The sequence below is a fragment of the Thermobia domestica genome, chromosome 9, assembly GCF_964235325.1.
Source record: "Thermobia domestica chromosome 9, izTheDome1.hap1.1, whole genome shotgun sequence".
In the NCBI taxonomy this organism is placed as follows: domain Eukaryota; kingdom Metazoa; phylum Arthropoda; class Insecta; order Zygentoma; family Lepismatidae; genus Thermobia; species Thermobia domestica.
This window is the reverse complement of record NC_137462.1, coordinates 177,769,175-177,792,016: the sequence shown is the minus strand read 5'-3', so window position 1 is coordinate 177,792,016 and position 22,842 is coordinate 177,769,175. Positions and strand designations below refer to the sequence as shown.

General features: G+C 38.6%; 1 protein-coding gene across 4 annotated transcripts in view; it reads right to left on the bottom strand.

The window, feature by feature from the left end:
- Positions 1-11,920: 11,920 nt before the first annotated feature.
- The window catches only part of eIF5 (eukaryotic translation initiation factor 5), a 105,588-nt gene continuing 94,666 nt past the window's right edge, over positions 11,921-22,842 (bottom strand). For 3 of the 4 annotated variants that reach the window (XM_081725507.1, XM_081725506.1, XM_081725508.1), the window contains 2 exons: positions 14,974-15,156; positions 11,921-12,953 (listed from right to left, as the gene is read on the bottom strand). In XM_081725507.1, the coding sequence (XP_081581633.1) occupies positions 12,828-12,953; positions 14,974-15,156 (309 nt within the window). In that variant the 3' untranslated portion in view covers positions 11,921-12,827. Of the gene's footprint in view, positions 12,954-14,973; positions 15,157-16,452; positions 16,789-22,842 lie in introns of those variants that run through there. The other variant, XR_014126809.1, reaches the window with a different exon arrangement.

The following is a 22,842-nucleotide window of genomic DNA, read 5'->3' as shown; positions in this document are numbered from 1 at the left end:
ATGGTCATATATCAAGAATGAGAACTGGAATCACATGAGTGTAATAGTGAGGGTAATTTAGATTTGAAACACATACATACCATAATCAACAGTTGTTGATCCATTACTGGATGAAGGTCTTTCCAATACTTTTTGACAACCATATATTTTGGATAATTCGTTTCCAAGATATTCGCAGTTCTACCTAATTTCGTTACACCATCTTGTATTAAGATGCTGTGTAGGTCTCAACTTGTCACTTGTGGTATCCAGTAAAAAACTTGCTTTAGTCTACCTTGGATGATTTGTTCCCTAAGAGAGTTATATCTATCTATCTACCTACCTATCCATCTACTCTCTCTCTCTCTTGGTATATGTATAACAGCGTTGTGGCTAAAGATTGCTCATATGAGTCACCGTTTTCAAAATGGCCGCCAAGACATGGTGCCTGTATCAGAAAAAACGTCCAGTACCACTAATATGAAAAGGTTTGAAGATAATAACGGATGAACAGAATAAAACTCCTATAGGAAATCACAGAGGGCATTTATCATTCCACGGCTCGAAAATGTAACAGAGGAGAAGTTGATTACAGTAAAAGTGCTAAAATGCAAAGGAGGAAATCTAACTCCTAGAAAATCATCGTTCCAACGTCTTCCGTAAGTTGGGGAAGCGGGGCTGGAAGGAACTGTGAAATTGCAAATGAGAACCTTAGTTTTTTCAAACTGTATCTACACAACAAAATTATCAGAAATGTGTTTTCATAAGAGATAGGTATCTTTAATGGGAAAAAAATATTTAAAATCCTTGTTAAATGGTACCTTCCATTTTGATTGGAGGCAATGATTTGTGCAAAAAAGAATCCACTGTAATGCGAAACCAATTTGTCGAGCAATGTGATTTTAGAACAATGTGTACAAACGTTGGTTTTGCTCAAAAGTCGTCTGCACAATATTGGTTCATTACAGTACCAGTCACTTGTACACCCAAGTGTTTCAGACAAACCATACCTATATTGCAAGTAAAAGTGGGGTTCTTATTTGAGATTTTACCATTCATTCTTGCTTCACCCACTTACGGAGGGAGATCGGAAAGATATTCTAAGAATTAGATTTCCTCTTTAGCATTTTGTCACTTATACTTTAATAATCATCTTCTCCGTTGGATTATTCTCAGGGCATGGAGTGATAAATACCCTCTATGATTTCCTATACGAGTTTTATCCTGTTCATTTATCTCCAACCGTTTTCATATTAATGGTACTGGACGTTTTATTTGATAGGCACCATGTCTTGGCGGTCATTTTGAAAACGGTGACTCATATGAACAATCTTTGGTCACAATACTGTTTAGTGTATGAAGATCTATCGAACGAGGTATCACTTGACCCACATTTTCGTTTAAAATTTCTAAGTTGGGCCTGGGCTTCCATGAAAGGCGACCCTGGGGAGCACCACGACATCATCATTCGATTTCCCCCCATGGCTTTCCTATTTGAGTTTTTGTTTGGTTCATTTATGTTCAACCGTTTTTATATTAATCGTACTGGACGTTTATCTAATACAGGTAACATATCTTGGCGGCTATTTTGAATACTGTGACCGATATGAAAAATCTTTTACCACATCGCTCTTTAGTTTTTAAAGATCTATCGAACGAGGTGTCACTCGCCTCATGTTTCCATTTAAAATTTTAAAGTTGGGCCCCGGGCTCCCTTGAAGAGCGGCCCTGGGGCGCACCGCGACATCGCCATTCGATTTGCCCTATGGTATTTCCTATTCGCGTTTTTGTTTAGTTCATTTCGTTTTCGATATTTCCGTGGAAGATTAAAATGGGCCACCCCATATATAACCGATACGATTTCTAAATGTAAGCTCTAAGTTTTCTAGACTTTCTTGTTCGGTTCTCGCCCTTGGTGTTTCTCGTGTGTATTTTATCATATGGTTAAGTTTATTCATGTCTGAGTTTACGCTACATGTTTTATTTCATTAGATTTTTCTCCTACAATTAGCTCCATTCAACATTGGGGTTTTCTCCAGTGAACATAGACGATAGTTAAACATTAAAAAAAAAAAAAAAAAAAAAAAACTATCAGTTAATAATGGCTAAAACAGATTTCTCTCCTGTGTGTCTTCTTCACTTATTTTTTTACAAAGTTTCTCTCCAGTGATAATATACAATCTATTTAGTCCCACTGCTTTTGCCGAAATAAAATTGAATAGTTAAGATCTAGAATGTTTCTCTCCTGCTTGTCTCTTTTACTGTAGTTTCCAGATTTCACACTTGTTTTATGTTTACATTATTTTGTATTTAATAATTCAGTCATATTTATATCCTGTCACTTATGACTGTTTCCGTTACCACTTACTAATGCACTTAGTATTAGAATATATTATAACAAAATATCCTAAATATATAGAATAATTAGGGATTAAATATGTGAGCACATAATTCTGTTACGGGTTGTACAGTCCGCAGCAAAAAAACCTGCAATATGAGCATGTAATTGTATTGTGAAACTTTTCGCCTAACAGCCCAGGGAATCAATATAACGTCTAAGTGGCACGAATCACGCCAGGAGAAACCTCGGCGTCCTCCCCTGCACACTTATTTTGGAGCAAAAGATTTCGTCGTTTCACAATAAACTTACATGCTCATGTTGCAGGTTTTCTGCCTCGGACTGTACATCCTACTTTCAATTACCACCCATCACCAGTCAATTGACAGATCTTGACGGCTTTTTATCATTCTTTTGGCACTTTCGTATATTTATTGTCTTAAGTTGAAACTACTTTCGACGAAAGTTTCACTATCTTATTAGCCTAGGTTCCACCTTGCTTTAGGAGCTGCGTAAGTGTCAACTGTATTTTCAAAATCCAAAGTAGATGCTATTTCATTTTCGATAGAAAGAATGTTCAGATTCGTGAGTCTTTCTTGACTCATTGTGGAGTACAAGTATAATTTTATCAGTTTCATCTGCTGAAAGACCTTTCACATGATGCGACAAATACGGGCAGTATTATCAAAATCTGAAGGGCGGTTGCGAAACTTTTGTAAGCTTCAATCCCCATTGAAGGTACATATTTCAGTATGCCTTGTGGGGAAAAGTCAAGTTGCTCTTTAGCTTTTTGAGCTCACCTTAGTAAACGATTTATAAAATAACAGACAGATTCTGACCAAAGCATATATTAACTAATAAATAATAGCGTTACAGTTTCGGCAAATTAACTGTGCCTTCATCAGATAATGTGTCTGATGAAGGCAAAGTTAATTTGCCGAAATTGTAACGCTATTATTTATTAGTTAATATATGCTTTGGTCAGAATTTGTCTGTTATTTTATACAAGAACTTCCAAAGCTAGAATGAGTGGCATTCAAACGATTTATATCTTTACAATCCTGAAATAATTTTACGCCATCCAGGTCATTCGGGAAGAACAAAGGCAAATCAGAGCCCTCACTGTTATCATCTAGCTGCTGCACAAAGTTGGCAAAGTACAAAAATAGTTCTATTTTATTTCCATCTAAGTATAGAAGGAAGCAATATAACTCACGTAAATATTTTTTTTCTTTTGAATATTCGAACAATTGTTTTCTTATTGAACATTTTCTTCACTCTAAATTTGTGGGCTGAAGTGTCAATTCATATGCCAAAAAATAAGAGCAAAAAAGGGAAAACCTGCTAAGCAAAAGGGTTTCGCTTGCTGAAAATTCGAATTGTAAAGGACAGAATTAAAAAGACAGAAGTAAAATAAATGAATCAACGACTATAGCGTCTACACCAGAGCTGTTAGTTAGCAACAGAATGCTAGTACCCTAATAAATCATTATGTACGTTGATCCCTTCTTTGTGGCCTTTCCTTGAACTGATAAATAAACAGTGACATTTTAGGAAGGAAGTTAGCAGACGTGGCCCCATTACTTGCACCATAAGACCTTATAATGTATACAACATAATAGGCACTGATTAGTTTTATTAGACACATTTTTCTGTTGTTTCATCTGTTATTGGTGTAATATTGATTGACAATTAATTGCATTTACTTTGAGAAGGTGTGGATTATACACCTTGACGGCCCTTGTACGGCTCATACTAACAAGGTTCTTTAGTAATTATTTTTTACCTACCGCCGGGGGCCCCCACATAGTGGGCCCGGGGCTGGGGCCCCGCCCTTACGCCGCCACTGGCTGTATAAAACTATGACGTTCACGACATGACGTCATTCAATATCATATTTTTGATTGACTAAAACAGTGCAGGAACAACTGAAAACTGATTCACGTAGTATGTGGTAACTTTCCGTACTAAATATAGGAAGAAATCGGGCAAGGCAAATATGTTTCAATGCTTATGCACAAACATATCCCACATACAAAAAAAGCCATATCAAATACTGAAAAGTAAGCTGTTTCTGATATTTCAAAATATGTATGTAGGAGTTCATAGTTTCGTTTCTTTGTTTTTTAATAAGAGGGATGGCGTGGGAGATCCACTGGCGGGAGCTTATGTAGTTCGGATCTTACATTAAGCTGTAGGACCGGGTATCATATAGCCTCGCTGCTGAAAGTGATACTAAACTCCAAACTAAATAAAATATGGATATCTGAGGCCTAAATATTAAAAGCAAAAAGAGCCTCTAACGTATCACACTTCTTTATCCTACTGTAAAAAGATTTTCAAGTATGGGTGAGTAGTCCCTTTTTCTTAAATACTGTTTGGCTACATACTACGCTCAGCTTCACAAATACTGTCTTCTCTTAAATCCAACGTTCAGTTTTTGTACTCAAATATAGGGTAGAGTACTGAAGTTTAGTTAGATTACGTTAGCTTAATGTTTAACAATTGTGAGGGCAGAAAAATTAAATGAAACCACGTCCCACGATTATGCCCTTCAGGATAAAGACGACGATGAATGAAGCAAGTGAATGATGGAAGAATTGGTGGAATGAGAATGTGGGAGGAAATGGGAGTATACTGAGAAAATCCACCGACACGATGTTGTCTAAAACATTTATTTGGCCGGCAATCGAACCAGAGACGCCACGCACCAGAGGTAAGCGCTCCAAATATAGGATAGAGTAAGTTAGGTTACTTTACTTTCAATATTTAGCTATTATTTTGAAATGTGGGTTAGACTGGTAGAGTAGGAAAGGTTAGGTTAGGTTAGCTCATCGTATTGCCGCTTCTCACCATAAAACTTTATTTAACAGTTAAGTCAGCAAGAAATCCCCTTCCACACACACAACTCTGTTCGGACAACTTTATTAAAACCCAAATTTTGACATAGATTTACATTTACATCGCCCCTCCAATTCCACTAGAATCAAATGAAATGAAATCTTTAAGTTTTACATCCCACAATTATGCAGACTAGGCCAAACGAGACTGTGACGATGAAAAATTAATGAAATGATCGAATGAATAAAGTGGGAGGAAACGGGAGAACCCCGAGGAAACCCACTCACACGGTGTTTGGCCACCACAAAGTTCACTTGGCGCGAACTGGGATCGAACCAGGGACCCCATGCACCAGAGCTGAACGCTCTACCACTTGAAGAAAAAAAATTAGCAACAGTTTAAGTTTACATTTGCGTCGCGAGTTGGTTATGCTTCATTCCAGAAAGTGGCACTGGTGTACATAGATAACCCTCTTAATTAAGCAAAGTTCATTTTAGTCATTCATTGTCGGGTTTGCATAATGTTACCAATTGGCGATGCGGTGCGGATTTATGTACGTATCCAAGCACAAATTCCTTGCATATATTCTTCTTTTTCAGCAAATCGACTTCTTGTATCTTTAATCATTCTTGGGGTGTGGACTTGCATTGCTTTGTACAGATTCATTTTACGGGAGCTTCAATATATATACACGATAAGAACTATTGCACAGACACTAACCAACTTGTGCTAGATAGTCACTAAAAAGCATGAATGCTATCTAACCTAATTATAGTACGAGCGCAGAGGAGATGCGCGGTCGTTAGCGAGGGTGTGTGTCACGGAATGTCGGTATACAAATAAAAGACAATCGATTATTGCAAACACTTTATATGTCATCAAATTACCTAACACGTTGAATAATGTATTTGTACGTTACTAAAGACAGTATAGGTAATATTCCGATGTTTTCATTGCTTGTATATTTTTGCGTCAAATTAACTAACTACTGTATCGCCGGACCAGTTTTAGAAAATTTACGGGTGAATTGGCTTATTTTGATATCTCATGAATAGAGACCGGATGTTCAGGCACTAAAAACCTGTAAAATAGAAACTTAAAATTTTAAAAATAGGCAGTTAAGTAGGTTAGGTACTGAAATGTAACTCGAAATAATGAAGGTAAATACTCAATAAATTAAAAAATGAAATCAAGTCACAGATAATGTTCAAAGAATATAGGAACATGGCCTTACGTGTTTGTTAATATTTTCTTTTACTATATATATGAGTAGCGTTTATATATAAACGAAACTTGACATGTACTCCATATATATTGGGTAAATACATTCTCTACAGCACTTTATCACTTCACACAACAGTCCAAATTTTATACGCTATCAGTACACACAGCAGTCCAAAGTTTTAAAGCACTTTGTCAGTACACTTAGTAGTCCAAAATTTTACAACATCTATCGCTACAAACAGCACTTTTATTTTTCGGAAGAGGTAGAATCCTTTATTAAAGTACTAAATTATATATTTTTCCCCAATAAAGCTCTACTTTGAAGAAAATACTTAGAATAGGCAATCTTAGGCACTAAAGCAATTATTCAGGCAGAATGGGCGAAATAGGCAAAATAAAATAGGCTTAAATTGAAACTATAACCCGCCATATAAACTTTAAAATATTATTTTTGATCATACCTTTAATATTAAAGAATAGGCATTTTGCCTAACATCCGGTCTCTACTGATGAAGAATGAGTAAAAGTCAGGTGATGGGAATAGTTTAAGTTAAGAAAGTATTTGGTGGTGTTAGTTGTTTTTGATGTAAGCGGCATTGCACATGGAGGTGGAATGGACTACTTGGCGGAGAGGTAAGATTAAGTGGCGGAAAAGACAGTGTAAAAATGGCGTGTATGTATCAAGATTCTGACACTCGTGCTTGAGTTTTATCAAATTATAAGCTAACGTGCTAGGTGCCCACCACAGCGGTGTATTTCTGCAAACAGTGCAGAAAGTGTATTTTATGTTTTCAAGTGGATAGTCATTAGTATGAAATCATGGCAAATGCTATTGAAACTCTTATCACTACCAAAATCCACCTGTTTTCATTACCCTCGCTTACGCGAGTATACGCCATCGCTGACGCACCTACTCCCTTCGGACGCACCTCCGTGCTGTTGTGCGAATCCACTAGCTTCGCCCTGCTCTGACTCGGTTAGATGGCATTTGTGCTTTTTAGTGGCAACCTAGCACAGGTTGATTTAGGTTTTTGCACTAGTTTTTATGGCATAAATTCGGACGCCGTATTTATACGCATATAGTGATTTTTTATTTCAAGTTGTAAAAGTTACACTCTTCTGTTTTCAAGCTGACTTGTAACTCAATCTAACCTAACCTAATATAACGTTATCTAATCTAACGAAATGATGTACATTTTGGTACTTTTTTTTTTTTTCGATTTTCGTGTGGTCCAGTGATACAGCACAAGTGCCCAAAGTAGCATAATACATTACTAACGTAAATTACACAATTATGTGGATCTCTTAACTCTCCGACTTTGTAAAGTTACGTGTCATGAGTTAGCGCATTTACTTCAGATACTTTACTTCACTTCACATATTATGGTTACTATCTACCTTATAGGGGAATCCGTGCATAGCAGGTTCGACTTACATTAATGTATTTTTACGGAGCTACGTATCTCACAGGTAAGAAGACAAGATACTTCGATTAGTAACACACTATCTATTAAAATATTACAAGTTTGTTCTGCAAATTTTACAAACCTGTGGGAGTGTCTTGCTGCAAAGTAGAATATTATAATCACCTTAAAAGTGAGATAAACTTAACCTACCATGTCATTTCTACTAGGTGGCCACTAAAAACTACATTTCTTAAATTCACAAGCTGTAGTAATAAATAAGTCAATAAAACAAATATCATCATGAATTAGTGTAAATATGCAATCGGTCCATTCTAGTAATCACAGATATTTATTAATACAAATATCACTCTTTCCTGCTTTAAGAACAATTGAAATAAGCACAGTAACACAATTTATATCCACATAATCACATAAATAACCATATAAACATCCAGATTATTGATATAATCTGCAAGCGATCCTGCAACCAAGCGCTGTAAAATATCCAAAGATGAATACTTCGAAAAGCGAAAACGAATACAAAATTCATCATCGTTGAAGTACCCAAAAGGATTTTGCCTGTCTCATTATTCTTCTAGATTGGATAGCATATTTTCTCTCTTCAGGCACTTCAAATTCTTCTAAAACATCCAAATCTTTTGAAGCATATTAACTCTACACACAGCTGATCACAATGTTATCAAGGATTAATCTTCCGTTTTCAATGGTTAATCTTAATCCGACGATTTGGCTATATAATCTTCAGGTTAGTGTTTGTGCAACACACAATCCTCACTTCGATGATTAACTTTAGTTTAATCCCTATCCATGGATTAACCCTCGGTTGGTGCAACCGAGCATAAATGATGTATTTTCTTTTGAACGGATTTCGAGGCCAAATACTCCAGTGTGCCTGACAAAACATCAAGACATTCCATGATTATTTTCTACTTGCTAAGAAATACCTGATCACAAAGACACTAAAACTTCTATCCCAAGTTGGCCAATGAATGAATGATGAGAAAAAAAAGAAAAAAAAAAAAAATCAAAGATACTCCCTGCTTACCTATGGTCGTTTCACAGCAGGTGTTATCTTCAGATAGAGAAAAAGAAGTTTTTGTGTAGAGAACAAAAAAATCTACAGTGTTTTCGAATTACAATATACTTCTCCCTGCTATTGGAAGAACCAGGTGTACTTTGATCCAACCTCACGCTCAAATAACCAGTCTGACCTCGTGAGGTTGAGGTCGAGTGAGCGAGAGTTCCGAACTCGTGAGCGCCGACCTCATGAGTTTGGACAGCTTTGCTGCGGTTTGAACACATTTTACACTTAAATCTATGGTGTGCGCTTGAGAGGTGAACAGCCACCAGCAGTGAGGGAGGTGTTCAGTCCCTCCAGAGACGTACTTGGTTCAGAAAACATCTTCAGACTGTGAAGCACATATATCCTGTTGCAGTAAAAATATTTTGGTAGCATGTGATGCACAGTTTCTGTCCTGGTGCAATGTTCAAATTTGTAAGGTTGACTTCCACAACATTTTCACTGTTATAGTTTTAAGATATTTCTTTCGTGGCTTATGGGGACGCAGATTCAGAGGGTCACAGCATCATCTTTGCTTATGTTCATATCTTGTGAGGTATTGTGTTTTGTGACTCTCAAATATGTAGTGAAGTAAAGTCACCTGTTTCATTCTGGAGAAGTCTTGTTCTTAATTTTCTACACTTAAATCAGACACAGAGCACAATGGCTGTATCTCCGCATCCTCAGCACTACAAAGGAAACAAGTCTCCATTGTAACCTACTCAGACAATGCCAGCACTCACTATACTGGACAAGTTTGGACTTGTTTCTCATGTGGCTACATAGTTTTGTTAATTACACACAGATGGCAGAACTGAACAATGTACATTCTTCATATATTCAATAGATGGCTCAGATTCATCCAAACCTGGCAAAGGAAAAGGAGCAAGTGTAAGCCAAGATACTATAAAATGTGTTAAAGAATTTTACCTACATGATAAATCGAGTATGTTGCTAAAAAGGATTGTGTATGTGTGTCAATTGGGAATGGAAAGATCTTGAAGCAGAAGAGACTATTATTGTTCAACTTAAAGATGATCTTTACGTATTTTAAGGAGCAACATTCACTAGAATATTATTGGATTTTTTAACTTTTGCCAGTTACGTTCCAAGGATTGTGACCCTATATAAATGTCACGATGATGCTGCAAGCAGTTCACAAAGATTATAAGGATATGCTCCGCAAATTAGTTCAAGGAAGATGAGAGAGTACAAGTCTTTGCGAAAATATAGATTCTTCTAAAGCGTCAGACAGCAAGCAAGTAAGGATACAATAAAATAGGAATAATTTTGTCAGAAATAATACCTTTTTAAATTTGTTTACGTTATTGTGTATGTGTTGATAAGGATACAATAAAATTGTGATAATTTTATTGTCAAAAATAATAATACCTTTTTAATTTTTTAAAAAATGTTATTGTGTATGTGTTGATAAGGCGATGTACCACATTTCGTTTTACACCTGGAATTCACCATAATAATAATAATAGTCACCCACACCGAATTGCATCACGACAGAGAAACAGGAAGTAGAAGACTATGCCCATGCCTTTGTCGCCAATGTTCGTAGTAAAGGTATTGGCACATCATCTATACTGAATGCAGATCAAAGTAGTATCACCAAGTAAGGTAAAGCCGACCACCCTCTGGAAGAGGCAAATGGGATTCATACTGCCGTGACTCGACCAATCGACTCGACTATAGAAAATGTTCAACATCTACAAATTGAAATAGTACAAACGGTTCCTTGCAAACAAACGAACAAGTATTAGAGGAACCCTGTGACGAATGGTAGTCAAAGTAGGTTATTGATGATTTACTGGATACCATGCCACGTACGACAAACATTGCATGCTGCCAAAGGGAATTCTACCAATCACGTCATCGCGTGCTGCCGAAGCGGGCTCCAGCAATTACTACGTATATGCATTATCAGCAATGACTTCTTTGTGTACTGCTACATACCAATAGCCACAAGCTCATTTGTTGGGTGTCTTCTGATGTCACAGTAGCGTACTTACAGCTTGGTAATACTACCACGTGATCCTGCATTCCAATTTGGATATTCTCTATCTTTTTTCCCCGTTTGTTTTAACGAAAGTGCTCGTAGTGTACTTTTTGGTGATGGGGTTTTATTTTTACTTTTTTTTTCTGACAAGTAATTTATTCTCTATTCCCGCTTAAGGTTTCTTTGTTAAAGAAAATTAGGGCATATATGTGATGTTCTAAAATGGTAACAATTAACATCCAATAGTAAACTGGCATATATGAAGTTTAATTGAAGATACATGGGAGACCGAAAGGTTTTAACATGCACCATATTTCAAGTGGATGCTGGTAATAAGTGGAAACACGAAGTTGGCCGCATTTAAATCTATAGGTATAATTAATGGAGTAACGCTTACATGATTCCATATATGTAGCTGCACGAAGTAGGAGCCCAACTTGATAGGTTCTATCAAAATTGACGCTGGTCTTTATTCCACCTAGTTTTTCTCATGAAAAAGTACGGGCCATCATTTGTTATCTTTTCTTAATTTATGCTACAGTTATTGCTGAAAGATTTGTTTACGAAATTAGAAAACAAACAAACAAAAAAAAAAAAAAAATAAGTCATTGTGGATATTTCCATGAAAAATCACACATTCCAGAACTGAGTAATTTGAGAAAGTCTAAGTAATCCCAGAGAGTAACTTTTTTTAAAAAATAACTTAGTTAATACCATAGTGTGGGGGGTAGTAATGAAATGTTTATGAAATATGAAGAAAATCAAATTAGTAGTCTGAAAAAAAAAAAAAAAAAAAAATCCGAGAACTCACCCAAATAAATTGCCATTTCTTGATTTTTCGCATAGTTTAGAGCAGTTTATTCTTATTATCACCGTCCAATAAACTATCACTAGAAAGAAATATTCCAAGAAAGAACGAGATTTATCGTCATTCGTACCACCACCATAAAAACAAGGACATCCGACTTCGTGCAACCTATAGCACTATTTGAAACATTCAGGTCAAGTTATTAAGATTCTTCTGTAAAGGTATTTAACAAATATAAATAATGTATGCTTTTATTTTTCACTACATTCGTAATATACATTAACTTCTATTTTTTAAGCTTCTCAACAATAGAACAATACCTCAGCATTAAATGCGAATATATCAACACAAGGAAAAATCTGCAAGGCATAAATAAAAACTTTCAAAACAAAATGATCCTATTCAAAAGAGAACTTTGGAAATACTGTAAATTTCTACGACGAAACAAGAAATAATGCACTAAGCACTTTAATTTTAATACAATGACGCCAAAAATTTCCAACATAAAACATAAATTACTACGAGTAAGAACAATCACAGTTTGTTTTAGACAGGACAGAATCTTTAAATACCCCAAAATTTGGGTTCACAGTTTAATTATATATATATATAATACATAGCTGAAATCTGTTTCCTCATGAAAACATCAGAGTACACAATTACACAGCCAAATCCAGTAACATATGTTAACATCAATGGTTCTTTTGTATAACACATAGAAGTGAGTAAAATTTGTAAAAGCAGTTTCCCATGAAAATACAACATACGTGCAAAATACGATATTTCTCCCGATCCTTGTATACCTGACTAAATGTAAACAGATGCTGATCATAAAGGCAATAGCATATTACAGTCTGTCAGTAAACATTTTCTCTGCTTCGTAATCTAGTTTCACTTGACAGAAAGTTTTTGGTTATGCCATTCAGAATTATATTTTTAAATTGTTTTCTTTTTAAGACTACACATTCACTTGAGAAAAAAAAAAATCAGTCTTCCTCATGTTACTAACTTCAGTACGTATCTTAAAACATGGGTTTATTTAATGAGTGTAATCAAATTAAAAAAAAAAAAAAGTAGTATACATCTACGTGACCCAATGACCTGACACCCATTTCTATACTCAAAACACAGCCATCGAATGTTTAAATAGCGTCGATATCCAAATCATCATCATCATCGTCATCGTCATTCTGTGCAGGAGTTGGTTTTGGAGCCTGCTTTGGTTGCTCTTTTAATGGTGAAACTTTGGCACGATCATCATATTCAATCTAAAGAAAGAACAATTTATGATTTACTAAGTAAGCAATGCTCATTAATAACTTATACAAAAATGTTTAATTGCAGTGGTTATTGGCAAACTAGATGCGAGATCCGTATGGCTGGCAAAAGGGTAGAGTAGTGTCGATTCATGTACTTTACAGAAGAAACATCGCTTAAAAGTTCTCGTTACTAAACGAACTATCTCCCTCTCGAAAGACCAATTACCTTGTTCGGAATGGATTCATCTACTTCTGCCATGCGCAGGATCTGGCATCTGGTTGTACATTACTAAGTTTTTCTTTCTTGAAATCTTTACGTAGTAAGACACCATTTAAGACACTGGTGAAAGGTACAAACTACACGTAAAACAGAAGTCAAATTCGGAATTAGCTAGTAGTAATGATTTGACAAATTAAATACAGGATGTTAGTAACTATTGTATTCATTCAATACCCACCTTATCTAACAAAATGCATATGGAAATTTTATGCGCAGTCTACACACTTAAGTGCTGTATAAATTATGACTTACTGTGAAACATCAGCAAGCAGCGAGAACGAACTTAGGTACGTTAACACAATCAATTCATATTTTAAGTTTATTTTGCTTCTTCCCATCATCAAACTTTTGCGTACTACTAGTACTGAGTTCTCTCGTGGAAAGCCCGGGTTGGATTTCCGGTAGCAACTCATGTAGTTCGGACCCTACTACAAGCCGTATATCTATATCTCATACCTTCGCTGTTGAAAAGAACATTAAATTCAAAACCAACCAACTGGATTGAGGATTCGTCATATTCAATACTTACCCATCGTAAACAAAATTATAAATATATATTAACCTTAAAAGTGGAAATCCAAACTAAAACAACTTTTCTTAGTAGCAGTAAAAATTGTCAAAAGTAAATTTAAGAGATTGTCAATGCGTAGAATGCTCCCACTATTACAACCAGTTAAATACCAGGAGACTGACCTTCTTCTGCCTCAAGTAGTGTTTCCCTTAGTCTTGACCTTCGGGGAAGTGTGCAAGCTATAAAGGTAGCTTCATCACTATATCTCGCTCCACAAATGCAATAGCGAGATAAAGTGATTCGAAAAGTGACACAAAAGTCGGTCAGTCTGAGGCAGGTCGAAGTGTTATGTTTGATGAGCGTATATCCTGATTCCAGAAAGCTGCTGCTACAAAAGGAGCTATGCATGTGCATGGTGGAGGTTGTGGACGGTAACAGTTCGACAGCATCGCTGAAGAAGCCAGTTTGCGAAAAGAAATCGATTAGTGACTCTCGCTCAAATTGGTCATGTGTTTGCCTGTGCTTCTGGTGCCCATGTGTTTCCCACTATCACTTTACGACGATGTATTCCAGAAAGCAGTTAAGTGGATTCCATTTTCCATTGTCATGTCACGATTACAGTGTTGTAGGATACATCATGACTGCGATGACGTTCTCGATGTATCACGGTCCTGTGCTACAAATGATTTTGACATATAATAGTATGGAGAGAAAGATATCTGAAGCACATCGGTGAATGACAGGTATACCTGGAGTTATGGAGTATGGGGATCCTGGAGTTATGGTATAGGCGGGAATGGTAAAAGAATAGTGCTGCACATCTTTCGACGCAAAACCTATTACTAAAGACCGGTCTTTTATCCAGATCCTGAAAGAATATATTTCTTTTCCGTGATGTACTGAATCGTGACACTACATGGATAACAACGTGCGCCGCACACACACACACGCACACACTACCACTGAAGTTAAGAGGCACACTGGGCAGTGAGGATATCAACCGTACGGACTGACCAGAATATTCCCCACATCTTAATTCTTTTGGGGGGAGGGGACTGTTTCTTTGCATGCCGGGTAATTCTAGCCATATTTTGACAGCAAAACTTTACTGATATCTGTACACATGTATTGGTCATTTTATATGAACAGATCATGTTCCCAAAGTTACAAGCCAATGAGCTTGTTCTCTAGCAATTGTCCCGTACTGTATATAACATTTAGTAAAGCTTGTGAATTACCTCCACATCATCATCCTCTTCGCTGTCACTCTCCTCCTCCTCAGCCTCCTTGAGCCATTTGATGAATGGCTCAGCCTTTGCATGGATCTCTTGACTCAGCTCCCGACTCACGTACTTCTTGCTTATTTTACTCGACCAGTCCAACAGCACTTTTTCTTCCAGGATGTCAGCATCGTAGAATGCCTGGGTATAAACAAATTTAACTCATCACTAAGTTGATTCAAGTTTTATATTATTGAATCAAGTTTAACATTAGAAAGTTTTACTACTTAGCCAACTTTACTTAATTTACTTTATATGTCAACAGCCCTCAAGTCGCCTCCATTTCCGGTAGTCTCTCCAATATATAACTACACACGAGATTACATACAAAATATGGTTAGAATGAAGTAAATTAGAGAAGGTGAATACTATATTATCCAAATGAGTCAGATTTCAGAAATATATAACCGGTGCGATGAATCACTTTGTGGTATAACATACACAGGTTGAGCAGTATATCACTTTAACAGAGTTGAGTTGATTTTGAGTTTAACGTCCCGTTCAGCAGCGAGGCTATATGAGACGTGGACCTACTGCTTAACGTGGAATCCGAACCACATGAGCTCCCGCCGGGAATCGAACTCGGGTCTCACGCCAAAGGAGCGTACGCAAACCGCTTAGCCACAAAGGAGCTCATCACTTTAACAGAGTTATAGTTATTTCGTGAAGGGGATATACATTCTTGCTGTTAACGTCCTCACTAAATCTACATCAATTAACCAAATGGTATTACGTTAGTTGATTTAACAGGGTGTCTACTAAAATTTCAAAATGAAATTTCGTGACCTTTTCTTTCCCAAACCATAAAATTTAGTAACACTTCCAAGAGCGAACTTAGGTGCAAATTGGGCCGAATTTTCATGCATGCGATAGAAGTGTGCTTTGCTTGCGATTTGGTACCGTCTCAAGCCGACCATAGACATTTTTGGTGGTGAATTTTGACGTTTTATAGAACACAATTTTCCAGTCTCTACTTATGTTTGTAGAGTTAAAAAAAAAAAAAAAAAAAAAAAAAAAAAAAAAAAAAAAGCTAAATTTTGTGACTTTCTTGGCTTTCATGACCGTTTTCTGATTTCGTAATTTTTTGATGACTTTCGTGACCGATAGACACCCTGTTTAATCTTTACCAATTCAATCGTACTAATGCTGAAAACTGGGGGAACAGTAACGTAGATCGGAACCTAGTACGTTATCCATATAACTGCAGAAACCACAATACTTACAGAGCACGCGCTCAGTTAAATATTTAGAAGCACGTAGAACGGTGTTACATGCAAATGACTGAAAAGTTACTGTGTGGAAACAATGAATTGCTTAGTAAGTTCAAGCTGACATTACAAATTATGACAAAAATAAAGAATAGTACATGATTGATTATACATTAATAAATAATAAACAATGGGAGATAATGCAGGGAAAGTAATAACTATAACTTACATATATAAAATGAAACTGATGATGTATGTCGCCTTTTTATGGCGGAATAGTTGAACTTTAAAGTGAATCTTTGAACATACAATTAGGGCATGGGTTGAGGAGTGGTTTCCATAGTACTTGCATCGATGCTGTAAGAGAGAACCATTAGGTCACTACCCGGCTCAAATTTTTCATTGTTGCTGCGTTGCCCTATTACTTACAATCCTCTCTCAATTTCGCCTTTCCCTGCCGTATCTAATTTACTCCCTGTTGGATAGTCATATGATGATAGTCTAATTTACTCCCTGTTCAGAGATTTATTTCCTTTAGCTGATCCGGCGGAGCGGGTTGCTTAAACTAGTAAATAAAAAAAAAAAAAATTAAAAGGATATGAGATAAGGCAAAGTAAGGAAAGATAAGCACTTAAGGAGTAAAGACTCGCGGACAATTGTTAGAACATAAAACATCACAAGAGATTCCAGATTAAGAGTGGAAGAAAGGGGAAAAAAAATCACTACTTATCGCGGACAATTGTTAGAACATAAAACATCACAAGAGATTCCAGATTAAGAGTGGAAGAAAGGGGGAAAAATCACTACTTATAAGAATGTCTTGTATGAGGGCGTATTTACCTAACACATTCAGTAAGCTTTTAATAATGCTTTGCGAATCATTGCGAATCAGTGAAAATAAGCACCCAACGCATTGAAGCTGAATCTCACGATCAAGGGGCAAGCATTAGTTCAACAGTGATTATTGAACACGCGATGCAGCTGTCCTCTTCGTGATGAAAGAAGAGCCAAAGATATTCTCATCTCTAGAACTGTCCATATACAAAACGTTAAAATCGATACTGTCCCAACAACGTACCGAACACTTGCTAGTACAAGGAAAATGAAATTTTGAGTTTTACGTCCCACGGTTATGCCGGTTAGGCTAAAGGAGACGGTGATAATGAGTAATGAATGAAATGGTGGAACGAAGAAAGTGGGAGGAAACGGGAGAACCCCGAGAAAACCCACGCACACGGTGTTTGCTAGTACAAGGATAAATCAAAAAGTAAGGTGAAATTGCCTGTCAAACCCATAGTATTGTGTGTAGCTAATTAATTCTTTTCCATGTTACAGGTAATTTGGTAATAGAAGTGTGACGGCTTGTACAACATTCTATGTCCACCCGTCTGGTGCTGAGAGCAACTCAAAGATGGCGCAACGACTGGAACATTACGCCAAGGAGGAAGTGCGCGGTGTCATTCGTTTTTTCTGGGCCAAGGAAACAAAACCATGTGATATTCATCGAGAATTGGTGCAGGTCTACGGAGATAGTGTTATGTCGCTGAAACAAGTGTACGTGTGGTGTAACGCATTTGCAAGTGGTAGGAGTACTGTCACAGATGATGGCAGAAGTGGCAGACCATCAACGTCCATCACCGACACGAATGTGGCTGTCGTCGATGCCATGATTCGTGAAGACAGAAGAGTGCGGTTGCACGACATTGCCAATGAATTGAATCTCTCTTATGGTTCCGTAAGCGGTATCGTCCATGACCAACTGGGCTTCACAAAAGTGTGCGCGCGCTGGGTACCCAAGCTTCTGAGTAACGAACACAAAAACCAGCGAATGGGCATTTCCCTGAGCCACCTCAGACGTTATGCCGACGAAGGAAATTCATTCCTTCATCGCATCATAACGGGCGATGAAACTCCGATACCTCTATGGACACCTGAATCCAAACGTCAGAGCATGACATGGAAACATCCATCGTCACCACAGGCCAAGAAATGCAAGACAATAGCATCTGCCCAGAAAACAATGGCTACTGTCTTTTGGGACCGTCTCGGGGTTATTCATGTTGAATTTCTGGAAAAGGGTACGACCATTAATGCAGACACCTACTGCCAAACCCTGGACAGGCTGAAAGCAGCCACACGGCAGAAACGGCGGGGGGCACTCCGAGAGGGCGTGTTACTGCATGATAACGCACGTCCACATACAGCCGAACGGACCCGTACACACCTCCGCGGGTTCAAGTGGGAAATTCTCGATCACCCTCCGTATAGCCCTGATTTAGCCCCGTCGGATTACCATTTGTTCGGCCCCCTGAAGCAACATCTCCGTGGGCAGCGTTTCCAGACACTGGCAGAGGCACAACAGGCTACACGTACCTGGTTAGGAAATCTGGAACCACATTTCTTTGAACAGGGCATGGATGATTTGGTGCCACGTTGGAATAAATGTTTAGACAACTACGGTTCCTTCTTCGAATAATAGTGTGATACCATACTTCAAACATAGTAAAGCTTCATCGACGTATCTCTGTACACTTTTCTGTAAATCAACAATTCACCTTACTTTTTGATTCACCCTTGTATCTCTGGGTATTTATCCTTGTGCGAGTCACGACGAACATACCTTGGGCGTGTAACCCGAGGTCGCGCTGCATACCAATCGTATATCTGAGCGCGATGCAGAGAAAAGCTACAGAAGTGGTTGGTAATAAAATGAGTATGGGTTGTGGAGAAGTCTCTCCAGTCAAGTTGCTTCTGCAGAGGGAAACGATCAGATGAGTAAGAAATACATCCATGGCCTAAGGCTGTGCCTCCAGTGGAACCGAATACCAATGCAACTATGAACTCAACAGCACCCACTAGATACGAAAATTACGAATGTAAATTACTTTGTCACTCTTAAAAATTCAATTTAAATTTTATACTTGAAAATTCGCATCTTAAGCTTTTGAGACAGTGATAATATACTGGCACATCACTTAACTAAAAAGATGTTCCCGTTTTATGTCATACAGCTTCTATAGGGGTTTCTCGCGCTGAAAACTACATCGCTTCGACTGCAGGCAACGCTGTTCACCCGAACTATCCCAGCATTTTAGCATCATTTGCATTCTCAACTTGTCGACCACCTTCGCAATTCGCAGGTCGTGAATACTATGGAGGCAGTCCCTAACTTGGAACAGATATAACCAAGTCTTAGGTATAACCGCAATAGAGCAATAAGACGGGGCATCCCAGATGTGGTGGGAAGTACGCTAAGCAATTTGTAACTTAGTATTTAAGATTACGAATACGTGATGCCCACTTTAAGAGGCGATCACACGTCAGACCCAGAAATCGGACAGTGTCAAAGAAGAAAGGATATAAAAATGGAATGAGAGCAGGTGTGTGATTCTTGTACAGAATATCTTATCCCTGAAGCTCGACACTTCAGACGGAGGAAAGAAAAAAAATACATACACAAGGCGCTTCGATGTTCTGAAATTTGTTTCCTTTGTTACTCTGATGCTGGGCTGTACGGAATTTTATACATACTGTCGTATGAAAGTTACTTTCCTTTACATAAAAATAACGTATCGTTCACATTTGGTTGTAAATTGTTTGAAAATAAAGTTTTTCAGACACTCTAAACCAGGCAACAGGAGGTGTGTTTTAACTAAAACATTTTATCCGTCTTTATCAGTTATCAGCGGAAATTCGACCTTCAACACGTTTACTTTAAGTATCGTATAATACAAAAAAGGTAAGTACTTTAAGTTTTACATAATTTTACTTACGTCACAGCCAATGTAGGACATAGAGAACTATTAATGTGGGAACGCTATTTGCTGCATAAATTTAACTATAAGGTAACCAAGAAAATTCTGTCCCTTTTTGTGGAGGTCTGTGTTCCATTAATCCTCACACCGTGAGTTGAATGCGAATGGAGATAAAGCGAAGGTCAGGTGTTGGTGTGGGTGTATCCAACATACTACCTGGTTGTGGTACTTCAGTTACACTGTCAACTTGCGTAAGGACAGAGTGAACATGGGACCTCCACAGAGCGTCATAAGGGCGTGTATGTTGTACATGTTCAAACTGGGGTTACACGCCGCTGCAGCGTGGCGGAAGATATGCCAGGCCTTTGGTGAGGGTATCGTGACTACCCGGACAGTGCAGCGGTAGTTGAACAAGTTGAAGGACGCTGACGAAATACTCGAAGACGCACCACGTGCCGGAAGACCAACACATGTACATCTCCACGCAGTAATTGAGGCGAACAGTGGTCAGACTGGAGGAGTGTGAGGAACTGGGACTGCAAGTTAGTGTGAATGGAGAAACCATTCGGCAGCACCTCCATCAACTTGGGAAGCACTATAAGTTCGGTCGATGGGTCCCACATGATTTGACTGCGGGCCAGAAGGCAACGCCAGCAGACACCTATATTTCTTTACGGTCTCGTCTGAGGAAGAAGCCATTTCTGGACAGGGTGTTGACATATGATGAGAAATGGGTTCTGTACGAAGCTCCACGACGCCATCATCATCGGTTAGCATCCCATGAACCGGTTCCAAAACAGTTGAAACCAGCACTGCACCAGGAGGTCCTCCTGTGTGTTTGGTGGACTACTCGCGGCATCGTGCATTGAGAACTGCTACCAGCTGGCCAGAGTATCAAGCAGTTGAGCCGTGTTCAAGAATAACTCAAAACTCTGGAGTCAGAAGTTCTAAATCGCAAAGGGGACCGCCTGTTGCGGGACAACGCTAAGCCCCACGTGGCTAACATGATCCGGAACACTATTCTACGCTTTTCATGGGAAACACTATTGCATCCGCCATACTCCCGAAGATTGCACCGTCCGATTATCTTCATTCCTTGGACAATCACCTTAGACGACGCCAGTTCAAATCCCTAATAGAGATGCAAATGCATTAAAATGCACTTGATACCTTCTTCGCTTTACGGCCCACAAGTTCTACCGCGATGGAATCCATCGCCTTCCAAAGCGTTGGCAGAAGGTCGTCGATGCTGATGGGGACTATTTTTGATCTTCTAGGTACGTCTGAGGTGACATTTTGATGTTCGAAGGTGGTGGGTGAAAAAGCGACAGAACTTTCTTGGTTACCTTTATACGAGGGCCATCCGGAAAGTGGTACCCGATTGCACCGCATGAAGCGCTGACGACTCGGGGAGCCGCTGTGCAAGGTCAGACCGCGTCAGTGGCTTGTCTGCCTGCTCTGTGCGAGGTTGCGTGACGCTAGCAGTGTCTGTGTTGTGTATGTGCTCGTTTATAATGATTAAACGAATTGAGAACCCCGCCAGTTGTGAAGTGAGGGCCGTGATTAAATTTCTTAATGCACGAAACGTTCGACCTTGTGAAATTCATCGCCAATTAAAGGAGGTGTATGGAGACAATGTGATGGACGAGTCGTCAGTTCGGCGCTGATGTCGCAACTTCAACCTGGGGAGGGGCAGTACACACGACGAGGAGCGTTCAGGGAGACCATCTGTCATTACAGACGAACTGCTGAGGTCAGTAGACGAATGCGTGAGGAACGATCGCGCGTCACAACTGATGAACTCTGAACATTTTCCTAATGTGTCTTGAACAATTGTTCATGAAATTGTCAAAGACCATCTGCATTATTCAAAAATCTGTGCAAGGTGGGTCCCTCGCATGCTCACAGATGAACACAAAACCAAGCGTATGGCTGCAGCACTGACGTTTCTGGGACGTTATTCCGATGAAGGAGAGACTTTCCTGAATCGCATCATTACAAGGGACGAAACATGGGTTTGTTATGCATCACCTGAGAGTAAACGACAGTCCATGGAGTGGCATCACGGTCATTCACCAACCAAACCAAAAAAATTCAAGACAGTTCCGTCCACCAGGAAACTCATAGCAACCATATTCTGGGATCGACGAGGTGTACTGCTCATTGATTTTACGGCCCGTGGAGAGAGAATTAATGCTAATGCGTATTGTGAAACATTAAAGAAATTACGGCGGGGAATACAAAATCTACGGCGAAGTCTGTTGTCTACAGGCGTCATTCTCCTTCATGACAATGCCAGGCCCCATGCAGCTGCAAAAACAACAACTTCTGCAGCAATTCAAGTGGGAAACCTTCGACCATCCACCGTATAGCCCGGACTTGGCACCTTCGGATTTTCCTCTCTTTACGAAGCTTGAAGACTTTCTGGCGGGAAAAAGATTTGACAGCGATGAAGAACTTAAACGAGGCGTGACTACGTATCTCAATACGCTGGCGGCGGAGGAATATGACGCTGGAATATAAAAACTCGTCACACGGTATGACAAAAGCCTCAATTTGCTTGTTTATTATGTGGAGAAGTATTGTAAAGTATGCTCTTTTCAATAAAAATGTGTATATTTGTTAATATGTACTACTGTGTCTTTATTGCACAAACGGGTACCACTTTCCGGATGGCCCTCGTATAATCTCTCCATGACAGATACAAATCACTGGCGTTGAATTAGGATAACAGTGAACTCAGTGCACAGCGAAGCAAAAATAATATATGGAACTCGTAATATTGCTTCATGGGCAACAGAACAATATGCTTATTTCAAAATTCATTAACAAAACAAGTCAAGAGCCCAGTCGCAAGGAAATAC